Source organism: Mobula hypostoma, chromosome 25 (genome assembly GCF_963921235.1).
Source record: "Mobula hypostoma chromosome 25, sMobHyp1.1, whole genome shotgun sequence".
Taxonomy (NCBI): domain Eukaryota; kingdom Metazoa; phylum Chordata; class Chondrichthyes; order Myliobatiformes; family Myliobatidae; genus Mobula; species Mobula hypostoma.
Genome location: NC_086121.1, coordinates 18,268,871 through 18,288,672, shown reverse-complemented (window position 1 = coordinate 18,288,672; position 19,802 = coordinate 18,268,871). Strand labels below are relative to the sequence as shown.

The 19,802-nt window shown below is 45.6% G+C and overlaps 1 protein-coding gene across 1 annotated transcript; it reads right to left on the bottom strand.

The window, feature by feature from the left end:
* Positions 1 to 1,236: 1,236 nt before the first annotated feature.
* LOC134337835 (tumor necrosis factor receptor superfamily member 9-like) lies at positions 1,237 to 18,281 on the bottom strand. The gene is made up of 7 exons (XM_063033133.1): positions 16,825 to 18,281; positions 14,090 to 14,200; positions 13,198 to 13,341; positions 10,146 to 10,233; positions 8,146 to 8,291; positions 4,497 to 4,631; positions 1,237 to 3,291 (listed from the first exon to the last, which is right to left on the bottom strand). Exons 1-7 carry the CDS (start codon positions 17,012 to 17,014, stop codon positions 3,179 to 3,181), a joined length of 927 nt encoding a protein of 308 aa, XP_062889203.1. The 5' UTR covers positions 17,015 to 18,281; the 3' UTR covers positions 1,237 to 3,178.
* Between the last annotated feature and the right edge of the window lie 1,521 nt (positions 18,282 to 19,802).

The following is a 19,802-nucleotide window of genomic DNA, read 5'->3' as shown; positions in this document are numbered from 1 at the left end:
TTTTCATGATGTCTACTGAAGAAAGAGAGAGAGAGGAATAAAAATAAATCTTCAAGGACATCCGTCTGTTGCGTGGGCATTATTTCACTGGACCGGTGCAGTTACACAATGGAAAGGTATTATCGCCCGGGGGAGACACAAGTAACAACTTAGTTCTTTCGCGATACAGTGCTCTTCGAGCCGCGCCACCCGACAACCCCGCTTTAACCCTAACCTAATCACAAAACAACTTACAATGACCTAGTACATCCTTGGAGTGTGAGGGGAACCCGGAGAAAACGCGCGTACAAAGTCTCCTTACAGAGGACGCTGGCCTTAGGCTCTGAACTCCAACCCCCCCCCCCGCTAAAATAGCGTTGTGCTGACCGCTATGGCAACCCCCACTTACGACCTGTCTAATCCCGATTTGGAGAGTAACCCCTCGGCCAACAGGGAAAGGGGAAGGAGTGTTGGTGCGGGCGGTACGGGTCCAACCAGTCAGGGGAGCACAGTGAGTGTGAGCGGGAGCAGTGTCCTGGGACGGCTGTGTCGACACCGTGCCGTGAAGATGGGGGCGCTCCCTGAATGCTAAACGGGAAGCATTGGATACCTGATGCCCGAGCCTACCATTCCGCGGGATGGTACAGCTCCTGCCATCCAGGGTACCTGGTAGCACACATACTGTACACCCCCTTATTAGCCCGGACAAGCACCCTGGCCATGAGGGTCGGCGCAGTAGGAGATTTACCGAAGAGGCAGAAAGATTCTCGACAATAGGTGCAGTCGACGTTTCAGGCCGAGATCCTTCGTCAGGACTAGACCTGACGAAGGGTCTCGGCTTGAAACGTCGACTGCACCTCTTCCTAGAGATGCTGCCTGGCCTGCTGCGTTCACCAGCAACTTTTATGTGTGTTGCTTGAATTTCCAGCATCTGCAGAATTCCTGTTGTTTGAAAGATTCTGGACGATAGCTTTTCCCCTGTTATGGTATGGACTCAGGCTGTCCCAGGAACCGATACGCATGACCTCTGAGGCGGCGGCGCTGGCTAACGAGATGACCGCCGTGCTCCTGTGGCCAGTGTGTTGGCTGAGACGACGGCTGCTCGGATGGTGGCCTTGCAGAATCGGATGGCCTGCTCAAGGAGAAAAGTGGAAATTGTGCTGTGATTGGATGGTGCTCAGGTTAAAGGAAAGAGTCACTCGATGAATGTATTGACCTAACGATATTAAGAATGCAAAGAGTTTGGCTCTGGTTTTGTATATATTATTTTATTATGAATAAAATCTATTTTTAAAATAAAATTTAAAAAGTAGACAGAGTGATCAAAGTTATCTTTCTCCACTCCACAGCAGACTCCACTCCCACATCCTAATGATCTGTCTCTCCCCAACACTCCCTTTTCCTGTATTGACTGAATCTTTCCTGCAGTCAAGGACCCACTCTCTCTCTCTCCCACCTCCAGAATACCAGCCTCAACACAACAGACAGTTTGAATGATGTAAGGCAGGATGTTAGAGCTTCATCTTAAATAGCAAGAGCCTCACTTTTCTCTGCTACAACACAGAGCAGCTGAGGCACTTCAGCCCACAAGGGGCTGACCAATATAAATCTACTCCATGATTAATCTAACCCTCCCTCCTACATACCCCACAGCACTCATGTTTCTATCTTCTATGTGCCTACCTAAAAGTCTCTTTAATATCCCCAATGTGTCAGCCTCTATCAGCACTCACGCAGTGTAGTCCAGTGCACTCCAGGCATTTAGTACTTACTGTATATTAAAAAAAACACATCTCTGGCATCTCCCTGAAACCTTCCTCAATTCACCTCAAAAGTATGTCCTCTGGCATCAGTCTTTGCCACCCTGGGGAAAACCGTATCATTCTATTAATGCTTCTTATATCATGTTGGTTTCATCAGGCTGCTGTACCCCCCCCGCCTTATCATCTGACACCCACTTTCTCAACCTTATCCATTCCTTCCTTCAGCCAACCTCCTGAACCAACTCTTTAATTATTTCCACTCCTGGAACCACAACTCTGGAAAATTCTCCCTTGAAAATACCAGAAGGCATAAGACCACAAGACACAGGAGTAGAATTAATGCCATTCAAACCCCCCCCCCCACCACCACCCTCACTATTACAAGCATTCTCTCCAAATTCGCTCCATCTAGGCATATCACTATTTGATAGGTTTCAATGGGATTTTCCCCCGCCCCCGTCATTCTTCTGAACTCCAGTGAATACAGGCCCAGAACCATCAAACGTTCCTCATTTTGGATCTCCCCTCCCCCTCCCACTTTCAAATCTCTTACTATCTCTTCCTTCAGTTAGTCCTGACGAAGGGTCTCGGTCTGAAACGTCCACTGTACCTCTTCCTAGAGATGCTGCCTGGCCTGCTGCGTTCACCAGCATTTTTATGTGTGTGGCTTGAAATTCCAGCATCTGCAGATTTCCTTGTGTTTGCATTCCTCATACGTTAACCCTTTCATTCCAGGGATCGTTCTCGTGAACCCCCTCCAATGCCAGCTCATCTTTACTTAAGTGAGGGCCCAAATCAGGTCATAGTACTCCCAAATGTGGTCTGACCAATGACTTATAAAGCCTCAGCTTTACATCTTTGCTTTTATACTCTAGTCCTCTCAGAATGAATGCTAACATTGCATTTGCCTTCCCCACCTCTGACTCCGCCTGCAAGTTAACCTCAAATACTGATGTAATCGCATTACAGGAAGTTAATGCCAAATCTGTATCAACACCTTCTCCAGCAGTTTGCTATCAATCAGAACAGGGCAAGTAAAATATTCTCATCTTTCCCTGATTCTTCTGAATGTTCTGTATCTGTTACTTCACGGTGCACCATCAGACTGGATCACAGAGAAAGAAACATATTTTAGAGCACATCTTTCATAAGAATCATTTTAAGCAATATAATCTTAGGAACGGACAAAAATTGAGGGACGGGGGGGGTGGAGGAGTCATCCATGACTGTGTAGGATATTAATTTCAATTCCACGGAGTTATTGTCCATAGCAATTTGAATCTGCAAAGTATTTTGAACCAGTTCTTTCTGGGAAGTTGCAAGTTGAGAGTGAAATGCAGACTGAAGGTTGTTGACCTTGTGTTTCGTTATTGTGTTGAATAATGCTACCCCAATCATTTCAAAGTCCCTGATCCTGCTTCAGGATGTTGGCGGGGTCACTCCGGAGGTTTGGGAGTGGTCTCTTGCCGGAGCTGCCAGTCTCCCGTCTCCTCTTCTGGAGAGTGACAGCTGCACACGTCGTTGTCCTTAAAGGATAATGGAAAATCCTCTAAAATATCAAAGCAGAGAAGAATTTTTAAAAGTAATTCAATTTTGCTGCTTGCGCTTGCTTCTCATCCAAAAAAATAAAGGTTCTTCCTAAAATCGCTCTTTGGTAAATTCCAACCATCTAGCCATTCCCTTGATCGAATGTAGAACCCCACGGTCTCCAGCACTATTGGTGCAAAGCCCTGGAGTCCCTCCCTACAGCTTGATACCCTTAAAACCCACCATTTTAATCATCAAAGCTCTGTCCCCAGAGTGGGTTGCTATTATGGAGGTGTAGTGGAAAGACACAGACCAGTGATGTCAACTGGTCCATGGCCCACATAAACCTCCAACCATCATGCTTCACCACACCCCTCCCTCGTATCCATTGGTCCCCATCTCCCAAATGCATTCACCAGCCTGTCCCATTAAGGGAGCTGCTAACTTAGTATGGTGGTATACAGAGACGAAAACAATCTGCCTAAGTCTTTTTTTATTAAAGACTTAAAGATTAGCTTTATCTGTCATGTGTACATCAAAATGCATCATTTTACCTCAATAAGAAGCACAGTGAGGACTGTGCTGGGAGCAGCGCACAAGTGTCATGCCCCCAGCACCAGCATTTGGGTGCTACAGTAGTGTAGCATCAGTGTTTGGAGTTCAATTCCGATGTACGTCCTCCCCAAAAATGTGGGTTTCCTCCCACATTCCAAAGACATACTGGTTAGTAGGTTAATTGGTCATTGTGAACTTTCCTGTGATTAGGCTAGGGTTAAGATAGGTGAGTTGCTGGATGTTGTGGCTCATTGGACCAGAAGAGCCTGTTCTGTGCTGTATAGCATCCCCACAACTGACTAACATTAACCCTAACCTTGGGAATGTGGGAGGAAGCCAGAGCACCCGGAGATGTGGTCACAGGGAGAATGTACAAACTTCTTACAGACAGCGGCGGGAATCGAACTGTGTTGCCCGCCAAAATCATGTAAACGAAGCTGGTGGGCCTGAAAGACAATGAAATGCCCCATTTCTCAAACACAGATTGCGCGGTGTGTCCAAGAGAGCTGGTGTGGGGTTTGCTTGTGGGCATAGGCAGAGGGAAGTAGAGAGACACATTTGGAAGAGATCAGGTATCTTGCACCTCCCGATCTCTCCTTGTTTACATTAAGCCAACATTTGTCCTGGGGGGGGGGGGGGTTAAAAGGTGCGAGATGTTGAACATAAACTTACCGAAGTTTTTCACAACCAGTTGGTCAGGTTTCTGCTTTTTCTTGGACTGTACCATCACGAACAGCATGAATGGAATGAAGACGCATGGCAGCAATACAATGGCGATAACTGCAATTATCCCATCATTCTTGTTGTCTGGAGAGGGAACAGAGATCACGTTACGTTTTGCAACTTCAAAACATTAATTCAAAGGAAGACACAAGAAGACTAGAACTACGGATGTAAGTTTGTCTTTAAGCAAGACACACACATGTCACATGGTAATATGATGATGTATGCAATTAATACTCAATTAATTATTTATTATTGAAATATTAAATACACAGCAATTCAGCCCACTGGTAATGCAGCAAATAATCCTCATGTTTTCTGCTATAAGGAGGGAGCAATTAAAATAATGTTCTGCAGCAAGTTGGAAACTGCCTTAAAATACAAATGGTTAAGGACACTGGATTGATTGGCTAACTTTGTCCATCAATTTTACCTGATCACTTGTTTACAGCCAAATGAAACAACATTCCTCCAGACCAAGGTGTACAACACAATATATATACTGTAACTCACAATACATAAAGTAAGATTACTACAAATAATATAATTATATTCCAGAAGATTGACATTTAGCATAAGATGCATTTATGACACAAGTTAAAAAGTAAACAGTATAATGCTTCCTGATGAACAGGCTCGGCCCAAAATGTTAATTGTTTATTCCTCTCCATTGATGCTGCCTGGCCTGCTGAGTTCCTCCAGCATTTTGTGTACTACTTTGATTTCTAGCATCTGCAGATTTTCTTTTGTTTGTGAGTACAACACTACTGGTGCCTCCTACATGATGAGATCTGGGTGGTGACAGGGAGTTCAGTAGTCTCAAGGCCCATCCTAACAGCCCTTGTCGTAATGCTATGATATTTCCTCCCACGTGGTATGGGGTCAAAGAAATAGTGGGACACATGGGAGGGATCTTTGACAGTGCTGAGGGCCCTGCGTATGCATCATTCCTGATAAATTTCTTGGATTGAGGAGAGACCACGATGATCTTTGCAATCCTTTGTAGAGTCAGTTGATTTGCAATTCCCATAGCAGACGGTGATACAGTTGGTCAGGACGCTCAATGTACTCCTATAAAAATTGGTTAGAATGGGGTGGGGGAAGCTTCGCTCGCTTCAATCACCGCCGGAATTGGAGACACAGCTGTGCTTTCTGCTGAGGGACCAGGAAAGATCGTCCATTGTGAATTGTGTTTGGTTGTTTTGTGACTGCCTGCAAGAAGTTGAATCTCAAGGTTGTATATGGTGTACATATTTTGATAATAGGTGAACTTCAGACTTTTTTTTCCCCAAAGACCTGGTGCTCCTAACTCTCTCCGAGGAGAAACAGTTTATGTACCGTGAGGAGTGGTCAGCCTGCACCTTCCTAAACTCCACAATCATCTCTTGTCCATGTTGAGTCTCAACTCTGGTGATTAAGTTTCTCACTGAGGGGAAACATGGCCCCACTCTGAAGATGGACAGTGTAGATTCGGAGATGATGTTTTCACTGCACGGGATGTCTAAGTCTCAAAATAAGAGATCAACCAGAGACAGAGATGATGAAAAAATGTCTCCATGCAGAACATGGTGAATTGTTGGAATTCTCTACCCAGGAGGATTCTGGAATATTTCACATACGGAGAGTTGGATTCTTGGATAGTTTGGAAGCAAGTGTTAGAGGGTCATTGGCATGAAATTGACTTTGAGACAATTGGTCAGACGTGATCTGAACGATTGTTCAAGCAGGTACAAGGATCCAAATGATCTACCCTACACACACTGCAACACTCCACTGGTCACAGGCTCCTAACATATAAACTACCCATTTATCCCTGTTCTTTTCTATCTATTAACTAATCCTCAGTCTACGGCAGTACATTTTCCACAATCCCATGCTCTCTGATTTTGTTTAAGATCCTCTTGCCTGGTTTCCCAGAGGAAGCTTTCAGAAAGTCCAAATAACTTACCCTAATATGTACCCTGCTACTTACAACCTCAAAAACAAACAGATGTCAGGTGTAATCAGCTTCCAGACCATTTAATTTCTCCAATAGTATGTTTTTAATCAAAACTAATTTTCATTCATCTCCTCCTTTGCTCCAAACCTGTTCTCCATTATTTCTGGAGGGTTTTATGTGTCTTCATCCATGAAGACAGAGACAAATAATTTGTCTAATTTTTCAATTGTTTCCTTTTCCCTGATATCACTCCGCTATTCCAGTTTGCAATGGACCCACACATTCTTCAGCTTTTTGTTTTACTCAATACACTTCTACAGAAACTTTTACATTTTTGAAAGCTTCAAGTTTTCCCATTCCTATATTCTACTTTCCCTTTCTCTACCAATGCTTTAGTCCTCCTTTGCTGAATTCTGAACTTACACCAATCCTCAAGCTTACCACTCTTGTAGGCAACATTTCCTTTGATCAAATGCCATCTTTAACTTCTTGCATCAACTATAGCTGGGCCACTTTTTCTCTGGGTTCTTAGGAAGGGATATTGTACTATTTCTTTAAATGAAAGTTCCCATATGTTTTAATGTAGTCTCAAAATTAATTGTAGCCAGATTATGCCTCGTACCTTGGTAGTTTGCTTTAAGTTTAAAGTCCCAATTTCAGATTGAACCAAATCACTTTCAATGCTTGTATAGAATTTTATCCCCTAAAGATTGTTCTTCCTTGAAGGAACCACAATTATTACTGATGTTTTCTCTTTGCCGAATACCAGATCTTAAACAGCCTGTACTTTCATTATTTCTTCAACATACCGAGCTAAGTACATCATTTCCAGTAAACCATGTAAATTAAAATACCCTATTATTAATCTTTGCTGTATGTTCGTCCAGTTTCTTGATGTTATCACACTCTACTGCTTGGGACAGCTCTCGGCAGTATCTTCTAATCCTTAGTGCAGGGGTTCCCAACCTGGGGACACAGACGGCTCGGTTAATGGTAAGGGTCCCCGACATAAAAAAGGTTGGGAACCCTTGCCTTGGTGCTTGTTTAAGATGGCATAAAGTTTTTGTTTTAATAGCCCTATGAACACTATTAAGACAAAAACCAGGCACTCTTGGAAGTTTCTTTCCCCCAGGCAGTTCATCTGAGCAACCATTCCAGTTAGTCCCCCACTCCCCTCTATCTGTTACCACTGTCACTGCACTGAAAGTACTTGAAACTACTCTTTATAATGCTGCTTACTTTGCAATACATGCTGGTACTTATGTGTTTCATTCCATAACCATACTTAAACTAACTTATATAATTCTTTATAACTGTTGAACCTTGGTGTCTTTGCTAACACACGATTGCTAATAGATTAGATTATGAGAATACTCAGTCCTCATTCATTGTCATTTAGATATATACAGCAAATAAAGATGATCCTCCATTCAAATTGACTAAGCTTTATGATTTCCCAAGTAAGGCCTTTTCTTTCCCCTGCCTTCATTTACAGTATTGCCTCTTTCCCTTTCCCATTCTGTGATTTCCTCTAAAATTTAGTCAATCCTGATTGTTTTGGTCACTTTGTGACCTCATGGCAGGACGCAGATTGTCCTACTCCATCGGAGCAGGTTAGCTGCGACGTACGAACTCCACTTTCGGTTCAAGTGCTTCTACCTTGGCTCCTCGGACGGTCCGGTGGCATCAGAGTTCTGTGGTTGCCCCATCCTTGGCTGGTTGTTGCCACTGTAGGGAGAGACCCGCACACTACGTCCTCCGTCCTGGACCCATTCCGCACTACCTGGAGTCCTTTTGCTGAACAGCTAGAACGATAAACATCAAGAAGGGATTACGGCACGTACAGTCTACATCAGTGATCTCTACTCAATGAATTCTCACTGGAAACTTATGCAATGACTGGTTTTATCTGTAGGAGGTCTGATGTTTAAAGTGGTTAAGATACTATCTGACTTTATTTTACACTCTGCAACACGTGTTTCCTGACTTTATAGTTACAGTATCATAAGGGAAGCATCCTTTACTCTATGGTGATGAGTAGATCAGCCCTCGTTTCACTGTGTCGAGAGAGGGAGGACTTGATAAGTTTAGTTGATGCCTGTGGGTAGCAATGGAATCTTTCAGTTTCCATCAGCAGCTCAAGCTCAAGTCTATCAGTTCAAACGCAAATAGTATCAAGCACGGGCGTCTAAAGGGACATCACTCCAACCACCCTCCACCCCACTTTAAAACTGCCTAAGAGACCCTTTTAAAGGGGCAACGTGGTGCACTAAAGCCACCCACGAACCTCCCTTGAATGCAGGATCTGGTATAGGAAAATAAGACAGGACATCCAGTCAGAGAATAGAGTGATATCCAAACTACAATATCTTACACTCAGTTCACACATCGTGCCCTTTCAGTTCCCTCCACAATCACTCACCACCCTTCTTCAAACAAAATTAGCCCAAAGTCCGCCAGATCTCTTCGTGATGACCTGTTATAAGGGGTGTCACTGTTGAACTACCTGTCAACACACTCCCGCAGGCATCACGCGTGCTCTCCCGCTCTCCCATGGTGTCCTTGTCCACTGTTCGGGTCAGCTGTTGGTGGGTTCAGCCCTGAGCTGGCTCTCTGACAGGCCCAGCTGTGGATAATATGCTCCTCCTCTGATTTCTGACTGGCTCCCTAAACTGTGTCTGTCTTCTCCAGCCTTGCACCCCCCCCCACACCCCCCACTCTGATATTCCTCATTCAGAGGGGTCTCGCCCTCCCCAGCCTGTGACTCCTTTCTCCTCTAGTCCCATCTCGCGCCTCCATCCCAAATCAGTCCATAGTCACTGGCCATGCTATCAATCTCCTCCATCCCAGCCTCGAGAATTTCCTTCCCAGATATAACCACATCCGAACCAGAACCAGATTTAATATCACTGGCATATGTTGGATCATGGCTGAATGGCGGTGCAGGCTTGAAGGGCCGAATGGCCTGCTCCTGCACCTATGTTTCTATGAAATGTGTTGTTTTGTGGCATCAGTACATTGCAATACATAATCATAAAAACTGAATTACAGTATATATGTTAAAAAATGTTAAATTAAGTAGTAAAAATAGAGAGAAAGAGCAGTGAGGTAGTGTTCTCAGGTTCGATGTCTGTTCAGAAATTGGATGGCAGAGGGGAAGAAGCTGTTCCTGAATTGCTGAGTGTGTGCCTTCAGGCTTCTGTACCTCCTTCCTGATGGTAACAGTGAGAAGAGGACATGGCCTGGGCGTTGAGAGTCCGTAATGACGAATGCCGTCTTTTTGTGGTAGTATTGCTGTCCGAAGATGTCCTGGTCGCAGGGGAGACTAGTGCCCGTGATGGAGTTGACTGAGTTGACAACTTTCTGCAATCCTGTGGCAGCCCCCCCCCCCCCCCCGGATAAGAACAGTGATTAAGCCAGTTAAAATCTGCTGTCCTCCCACTTGCCCCTCACCAACCAGTTCATCGCCAGCTTTTGTGGCTCAGGGGTGAATACTAGCACGGCTCTGCCAGGACCTCTCGGATTTTTATTGCCTCAAATCTGACGTGCTTTCTATGGGCATTGAGGTTTCCTCTGCACTTCCTAGGGCCCAACCACATACCCCCTCACTCACACCGTCTTTCGTCATGCTCTCTGCACACCTCCGAGTAGGAACTCACTCTGTCCAGGGTTTGCAGACGCCATTCTCTGTATCAGAGTACCTGCCGTTCTCACAGTCCTTACACTGCGTGTCCTTAAATGAATCACCTGGTGGAGAAAACCAGAGAGGATTCGGTTAACTGTGCCTCCATGGCCTGAGGGCAGAGGTTTATTGTGAAATCTTTACTCCCCACTCTGCTGCACATGGGGTCAAAGTGAATGCTTTGTGGAAGAGCTAGCAGATTTCCCCCGGGATCAATAAAGTATGACTATGACTATGACTATGAAGTCAGATCAACAGTAAAGACTGTGATCCAGAACTGTGAGAATCCATTACACAGGGCCAGAGAGGATACAAGGAACCAGGTCTCACAGAGCAGGTACAAGGAGGGACGATGTCTCACAGAAGGGATGCAACAGAGACGAGGTCACATTGAAGGGGTACAACAGGGTCCAGGTCACACAGGGGGGTGGTGGTATGTACAGGGACCAGGTCACATGGGGGGACTTTGTTTTATATACTGGGACCAATTCACATGGAGTAGACGGGATACAACAGGGGCCAATCCGGATGGAGGGCGTACAACAGGGACCGATCCAGATGGAGGGCGTACAACAGGGACCAATCCTGATGGAGGGCGTACAACAGGGGCCAATCCGGATGGAGGGCGTACAACAGGGGCCAATCCAGATGGAGGGCGTACAACAGGGACCGATCCAGATGGAGGGCGTACAACAGGGACCAATCCTGATGGAGGGCGTACAACAGGGGCCAATCCGGATGGAGGGCGTACAACAGGGGCCAATCCAGATGGAGGGCGTACAATAGGGGCCAATCCGGATGGAGGGCGTACAATAGGGGCCAATCCGGATGGAGGGCGTACAATAGGGGCCAATCCGGATGGAGGGCGTACAACAGGGACCAATCCAATTGGAGGGCATACAACAGGGGCAAAGCCGGATGGAGGGTGTACAACAGGGACGAGGTCTCACTGAGCTACAAGGCAGTGGTGAGAGAGGGGGGAAATAGATCTCACCAAGTGGGTTCAGAAATGTTAGGCCTCCAAGGACCAATGTTCCCTCTAATTTGTAATGATCGGTGTGTGCAAAAATCTTGTGCCGCCGTGCAATTTTTTGCCCAGTGACAACAACATGTGCGCACTGAATAAGTTCTTCAATAAAAACACTATAAATGAGCCAGTTCTAAAATCTGCAGATAAATCATCGCCGACTCCACGTTGCCAACACCATCTGCATCAGAAACCAGAAAAGGAAATGTGATTGTGTATGATCGTGAAATATACTTTACATGCCAATGAGGTAGAGGGTGACAGCCTTTTGTGCGCAGTTTAAATTCCTTTATGTGCCAGTAGCAAAAGATGTGTGTGCGCACAAGTCCACACCTTACGGGGAACATTGCCAGGGACGTCCATTTAGAACAGAGATGAGGAAAAATTTCTTTAATCAGAGCGTGGTGAATCTGTGGAATTCATTGCCATGGGTGCCTGTGGCAGCCAACTCATTGGGTATGAGTAAAGTGGAAGGTAATAGGTTCTTGATTAATCAGAGCATCAAAGGTTATGGGGCAAAGACTGGAGAATGGGGTTGAGAGATACTAAATCAGCCATGATGGAATGGTGGAGCAGACTCGATGGGCCAAATGGCCTAATTCTGCTCCTATGTCTTCTGGTCATATGATCGTATGGTCTCACGAGTTGGAGGAGAGGGTTCCACCAAGTGGTACATAAGGATACAGGGACTGGAATTAGGATCATTTGAAGTGAACTGAAGGTTGGGGATTAGACCGGGTGAATGCAGGGGTCAGAGCTGTGTCCAGTGATTTGGAGATTACAGAGGTTTAGGAGCTCCAGGATCAGTTATGTGCAAAAGGGAGCTCCTAACCACACTGCTGATGCAACTGTGTTAAGGAATCCAGCGGTTCCAAAGAAACAGATGGGGTTCTGTTATAGAATGCCAGAGACATCAAAACTTTCACTTCCATAATTAACTCTTCTTAACTCGATCATGGGAGCAATGGAAATCTAACAGTGGGATCTATGGATGGCCCACACGGCAAGATGCTAGAACATGGGCTCTCAGCCCAATAATCCAGTGTTCAATACCCTCCCCAGTGCCCTAAAGACCTAACCTGAGCCCCTATCCTGTCCCAAACCCAGCTGTCCACCCATACGCACCACCACCGTGACTGAGTCATAATCGAACTCTGGCGATATAGAGCAGGCAGTACCAATACGAGTGGAACATTTTCACCTACATACATATGAGCCCGTTGGCCAGAAAAGGAAGTGGCTTTGGTGACGATGTGTTCTGTCAGAAACCTTTCTCTGATTCAGTTGGCTGTCATGTCCACACCAATGACAATGCATCCAAGGGCCCCTTCTGCCCCTCAGGTTCAGTGGTGAGAGACAATAATTGGGGCCAAGTGTTAAGTTCTGGTCTGATGGTCCAACCCAAAATGAGTAGCAGGCCAATAATATCCCAAAGTGGACTCATTCGTTCACTCATCAGGCAAACTCTGGGACTGAGTACTCTGACCAGATAAGGTCCCATTGAAGGATTCTGACTGGACAATATTCTGATTGCCAGAAACCCCCAGATAATGCTCCAATTCTATTCACTGTACTTAATAGGCAATCCTCAAGTTATTAAGGATTATACAGATTTTATTCTTGTATACTTGTGAGATGTGGGCATCACTGCAAAGGGCAATATTTTTACTGTCCACATCTCATTGCCTTGAGAAGATAGTTGTGAGCATTTTAAAATTTTATTTTTAAAACCGTCACTGTCCTTGTGGTGAATGCAGTGGGTAGGAATTCAATGACCCACGGACAAGGAAGGACTACTGATAAATTCCATGTCAGGATGGTGCATGAGTTGGTGAGGAATTTCCCAGAGGTGGAGGTTGTAGATTTGAGAAGGACCTATCAATTGGACAACGTTCATGTTATATAGGTGTCTGCTGACCAAACTTGTAAACTGTCACATCTCCCGAGTAACTAATAAGCATGAATAGATATTTCAAAACAAGACAGCTCAGAAAAGCCTTACCTTTTTGTGTTACCTCCTGTCCTTTCTTACACTTCCTTTGGGCCTTGCAAGATTTACAATCACTCCTTGTACACGTGAAACCCTGTTTACATTGACAGATGGTGTTGGCGGTCGCTATGCAGGGATATATGATTTCAAATTCACCTTTCAAAAACAGAAAAAGGTGTCACTGACAATTGTTGAAAATGAAGGAAGGTTGTAAACCTGTAATGTTAATACTTGTTTCCCTCTCCACAGCTGCTGCCTGACCTGCTGAGTATTTCCAATGCTCTCTGTTGTTCTTTCAATATCACTGAGATATTGTGGGAGATGGAAGGAGAATTAAAAAATACATGGGACGGGGGATGGGTGGAAAGGAGGGAGGAGGATGAGAAGGAGGGGAGGGGGATGAGAAGGAGGGTAGGAGGAAAGGAGGAGTGGAGAAAGGAGGGGAGGAGGGAGGAAGGACAGTAGGAGGGGGTAAAAGCAAGTTGGTGTTCTGTTGGTGTTCACCAAGAATGCTGTTAGAAATATGGACCCAGGCACAGTGTCACTAAGCTCTGCTGATACCCCAGCAAGTTACCAGGAATTACATCATTTTTCATAGAGTGAGACTGGGCGGCAGTGGTTGTATCTCTGGGACTGGAGTCCTGCAGAGTAATTCTTTCAAGGCCACGGGCATCTCTTATCTTCCTTCCCTCCTCTTATCTCATCTCTTCTTTCTTCTTTTCCCCCTTAACACTGTCTCCCCCTTTCCCCCGATTCCTGTTTCCTCTCCTTTATCCTCTTATCTTCTGCAAGCCTTCCATTTCCCTTCACCACACAGCTTCTTCCCCCATTCCCCTTTCTCCCCATTGGAACAAAGACCCTATGCTACTGTCCAACCTAACCTGCTTGCGTCCAAGGCACCCACCTCTTGTACACATGCGACACCTGTTGCACTGGGTCTTGTTGTTCTCGCGTTCTGTGTACGTCGTTGCTGGGCAAAATGTGCACTGGCCAGTGTGAATATTCCGAAATTTGCCTGTCAACAAGAAAAGATATTTACTGGCGATTTTGCTGACCAGGACCAGTTTCTTTTCAGAACCCTGGGTAACAAACCCAACCACCCACCACCCAAGTGCTTCACACAAACTCACTCCTAACCCTGGCCCAGGGGCTTGAAGGATATTCGGAATCAATCAACCACCAATCGGAAAGCTGACATAGCCAGACTAGGCCAGGGCCAGGGGTGTCACCTCTTCCCTACCTAAGCCTCCTCCATATCTGAGCCTGCTCTTGCCTGAAAAACCCACAGGCAAGTGGCACTCGATGGTAATCGTGGAATTTTAAAATAAGCCAGGATTGTATTTGCTCTTTCAGATCTCAAATTGAAAATTACTCCTTTTCCAGCAAGGAAGGGAAGGAAAACTCCCAGAGATTCCCAACTCATTCTCAGAGAGTACACTTTCACTTAGCTGAGCTACCAAGGGTCCATCTCTCCCACCTTCCTCCGTCACTCGTCCACCTCATCAACTGCCTCTCCTTCCCTTGCGAAATGTGGAGGGTCAGTTGTGGCGAAGCAAAATAGTTCTTCATTCTTAAATGATTTCCACAATGACCTCCCCCCCCCCACCCAAAAGGCTCATCGTACCTTGAATTGATCAGGAGAGATGAGGGTACAGTCTTGGCTGGAAATTCCCAGGCCATTCGTACACTTAAGGCAGGGGCTGATAGGTTCTTGAATGGTCGGGGTGTGGAAGGAAATGGGGAGAAGGCACGGAGATTGGGGCTGAGAGGAAAAATGGATCAGCCATGTTGAAATGGTGGAGCAGACTGCATGGAACAAATGGACTAATTCTGCTCCTATATCTTATGGTCTTACATTGAGGGATGTTGCACCCTCTCTGTTAAACTGACAGCCATCTGTCTTCTTAGCTGAAATCAGGTATCTATTTCAAATATGATTTCTCCCCACATCACTGCCCACAGTTAGTTCCTGAAACAATGAGACTGGGAAGATTTTCTGACCACTATAGTGGCTCAGGTGTCATCTTGCTGTGCACAAGCTGACAGCTGTCTTTCCTCATTATAGCAGTAAGTAGAACTGAAGTAGGTACTTCATTGGCTGGGAGTGAAGTGGGGCATCCCAAGGTTGTGAAAAGCAACTTCAGAAATGCAAATTCTTTCCTTCTTTGACTTAAAGACAGATCCCCCACTGGCAAAATTTTCAAAAATTTCTTTTGGAAAATCAGATTGAGAAAAAATAGTTCTTACAATATATAAATAAATAATCTCAGGTCAATAATTAATCATGAAACCCTTAAAAACTCCCTGCAAGAAGCTTAGTCAGTGAGGTATGTGCTTCATCGACCCAGCTGCAAGCAGAGCAATTCAACCCTTCCAAACACACCACCATCTCAGGGTCTCTCTTCACCTACCCCGGCTCCTCAGCGCCCCACCCCAACCTTGTATTCACCCCTTTGCCCCTGCACGGGTGCAGACCCTGAACTCTCTGTGAACCCTCAGCTCGATGTCAGCCCTCCCCCCACTTCACAAACCGATGGGAAGCCGCCACCAACCCTCCTTGAACTGCAACCCCATCCAATCCCCCTTCCAACTCCTCTTGGCCCACAGCCCCCCACAACTCCAGCGGCCAATCTGATGGGGAATAACAAGAATTGCTAAGGCCCAGCGATTGCAAATACCAACATTGTACCACAGTTAAAAAATCCAACAAAATTCATTAGGTCTACCATTGTCTTCCTTCTCCCCTCCAATTCCAACCTTCCCCCCCCCCGCCCCTTCACTCATCAGCGAGACTCGCTGGATAATATGACCACGCGTTCACGGCGCCGAAATAAACGATGCAAACACGAGGATTTTGTGTGTGTGTCGTTGGAGAAATAAACAAAGGCACACTATCCAACATTTCCTTCAGAACCCGAGGTAAAGAGTTTACCTTCTATATAATCTCTCTCCAGTGTAAACAACTCTTTTACATTTATGAATGAAACGTCCCGCCTCTCTTTTCAAAATGAAGAGGGAGCCCTCCAGTGTAGAATGAACAACCGCATATCGGCAACTGATTATATTTCCTCTGATGTTGTAATTCAATATTAGAACCCCCCCCCCCCCCACAAAACAAAAAACAGAATGAAAGCCGGAAAAGACAATTCGCTGGCGCGCTGGTCGGGATCTGCAGAGAGAGGTGTTAATATTTCAACTCAGTCTTTCCCTGAGGAGAAAGGGTCCGAGAGAGGATGCAAGACCGAGGCAAGAAAATAAAAAGCGAAGTTGGCAGGAAAATCAAACAGAGAGGCCGCGGATTTGGAAGTCTGGAATGAAAGCGCAAAATGCCGACCCTCTACAGGTCGGGCAGAATCTGCGAGAGAGGAGCAGCTGAGGGAAGATCCGCGTTCCTCTCTCCCTACATGCTGCCCGGGCTAACTGCGCCATTTGCCGTTCCGCACCTCCGGCGAAGAACTAACAGCGCGACACGTTGTATAACACAAACACTGATCTGCATTTACAGTTTCTTCTGCCCAGCCGTGTATCGGTCAGACGGTGAGCGGATAAATTCGAAACACCCGAAGCGCGAAGGACAGAGACAACCCCGAGATGGCGAGAAGGAGCCGGAGGCTGAATACTCCCGGACACGATCCCTACCTGCAGGGCAGCTGCTCTGAGCGAACACAGTTGTCAGCACGGCGAACAGAACCACCCAAGGTCCCATCTCCATCCTACCTGAAGGCACCACAGACCAGACTGAGTAAAAAACTGATCCCCTCCCCGTGTTTAATCGGGCGTGACGTATATAAGGGGGGGGGAAATTCCCCTCGTTACAATGACTGCACATGAGCTCGCCCCCACAACCCAGCCACAGCAGGCTCCACCCCGCCCACCCCGCACGAGTGACCAAGGGAGGGGGGCGTTTCTCTCAGGCCTCTCTCAGCGCGACACTCTTCCCCGGGTTTTCGGGTTCACGCTGTTCCGCGGAACTCCCCTCCAGTTAGACCTGGCATTTCCAGTAAACTCTCGATGATGCCAAGTGAGAGATATTTAATGTTAAAATTCAGGGACCCCCGAGGATAGTGGGCGTAGATTTCGTACGTTCCTGTAATCTGGTCCAGCGCAGTTGCGAGAATCCAGTGCTGCGTTCCTCCTCCTCTGCACAAATGAGACTGTCCGGCTCCCGGACAAGAGATTGGCTCAAGGCCGTGGGATATACATGAAAAGTAGATGGAATAGTTAGGATGAATATCTGTGGCCACCCGCAGTCAGATACATTACCTGGTGAGTATCCCACGACCCGGTGCCTGCACGTACTTATCTTTTATTTATTGAGATGCAGCGTGGAAGAGGCCCTTCTGTAATTCCCCGATTTAATCCTAGCCTAATCACGGGACAATTACAATGTCCAAATAACCGACTAACCAGTTCGTATGGTTAGTAGGACAGTACGTTGGACCGTGGGAGGAAACAGAAGCACGCGGAGGAAACCCACGCAGTCTCGGGGAGAATGTACGAACCCCTTACAGGCAGTGACGGGATACGAACCCACCTCGCTGGTGTTGTAATGCGTGCTAACCACAACGCTACCGTTCTTCCAAGAATGCAATAGCTATTTCTTTCTCCAAACAATTCCACATGCGATGCGGAAGAAAGGCAGTGAACCCAGAAAGTCACGGAACAGTCCTGTTCCCTCACCAAATGTCCATGTAACCTATTCACAGCTACCCATTCCCATCAACTCTCCATAGATTTCTACAAATCACCGACTCGCTAAGGGAGATGAAAATAAAATCAATCAGTACTTCCGAGGAAGAATTATAGATTTCCATTTCCTTCTGCATGGGAAAATATTTCCTGATTTCTTTCTTTAAATTGATTGGACATCTTTCATCATTTGACACACACAAAATCAAAGTTGTGAAGGAGAAGAGCAGCGAATATCTTTGTTCTTCTCTTCCGTCATTGCTAAAGTGCAACTTTGAGCATCAACTTAGCTGGAAATACGAAAAATTGATTAAAATGTTCACTCTCCAAATATTCTGCACTTTTTGAAAAAGTTGATATTTATGGTCGGCCCCTTAATTCTACTTAAAACTGTGGCTCCTTACATAATTTAATCTTCATTGTTGTGGTTTCTTCCACAGTTAAAGACCTGGTAGCATTATCTCCTTGCGGTCTTGTATTATAGTCCATTTTGGTGTTGATCTATCCTATAATTGAAATGGGATTGAATTGAAGGTACCAAGGTGAGCGAGCCTGGTCTGAATACCTAACCATGTAAGTTTTATCTGAGTTTTCTCAGCTTATCTAACTGGTATTCAGTTTTATCTAACTGAATATCTAACTAAGTCCGTTTTGCTTTCCTGTAACACTCTTTCAGTTCAGCATCACAGTCATGATTTAAGAATTTAATAAGAATTACAAATGCAGTGAAAGATTAGGAAGGAATTGTGCAGCAATGAAATCTGAAGTTTCAATGTTGATTTCTGCCAAGAGGCAGCAGGTATTGTGTTTAATCTTAATGCTGGTGACCCAAAGAGAGTTAACCAAGATTTCTTTTGGATTGAAAGAAGCTACAAAAAGTTGTAAAAATTAGTCAGCTCCATCCTGCAGAGTATCCAGGACATCTTCAAGGACCAATGCCTCAGAAAGGCAGCATCCATTATTAAAGGCCCCCATCACCCAGGACACCTTATTGTTACTGTCAGGAAGGAGGTACAGAAGCCTGAAGGCACACACTCGGCGATTTAGGGTCAGCTTCTTCCCCTCTGAATGGTCATTGAACCCATAAACACTACCTCACTACTTTTTTCCCCACTTACTTATGTTTTTGCACTGTTTATTTTAACTTCTGTTTAATATACATATATACTTACTGTAATTCATTTTTTCTATATTTATCATGTATTGCATATACTGCCGCTGCTAACAAATTTCATGACAAATGTCAACGATATTAAACCTGATTCTGACCAACATCACCACTGATGTGGGTCCTCTGCCCCACACCCAACGCAATGAGAATTCCTGCAAGTTGATTGGGTGGGGGGAGGGGTGATGAACAGCTGAAAAAAAGTTCATTAGTCTCTTCCTTTCTAATTATCTTAGCCCCCCCACCCCGTCTTTGATCTCCCTTCTCCCACACAAATAATCTTTCTTCTTAAAATGCATCACAGTTCTCTGCTTCCAACACTTACTGCAGGAGTAAGCTCCTTCATTACTCTCTAAATAATGGTTTTGACCTTAAGTTTTTATTTGCCTTGATAGGTTTTATTTTATGGTTGCTGCCTTGACTTTGCTCAGCGAACACAGGGATTTTTTTTTCCCCCATAATCCACGCTGTCAACCTGTTTTGTCACTTTGGTGATCCTTTGGCTCCATCCTCAGTCTTCCCTTCTCCTGAGGGTAGCAACAACCTGGCACTCAATGTCAGCAAGACGAAAGAGCTGATTGTGGACTTCAGGAAGGGTAAGACGAAGGAACACACACCAATCCTCATAGAGGGATCAGAAGTGGAGAGAGTGAGCAGTTTCAAGTTCCTAGGTGTCAAGATCTCTGAGGACCTAACTTGGTCCCAACATATTGATGCAGTTATAAAGAAGGCAAGACAGCAACTGTACTTCATTAGGAGT

Coding starts and splice junctions, on each gene's coding strand:
- LOC134337835 (XM_063033133.1), bottom strand. CDS start 17,014: ATGTGCAGTCATTGTAACGAGGGGAATTTCCCCCCCCCTTATATACGT. Junction 8,292..10,145: donor GTCTGCAAACCCTGGACAGA/GTGAGTTCCTAC, acceptor TTATCGTTCTAG/CTGTTCAGCAAAAGGACTCC. Junction 4,632..8,145: donor GGACCGTCCGAGGAGCCAAG/GTAGAAGCACTT, acceptor TTCCCTCTCCAG/ACAACAAGAATGATGGGATA.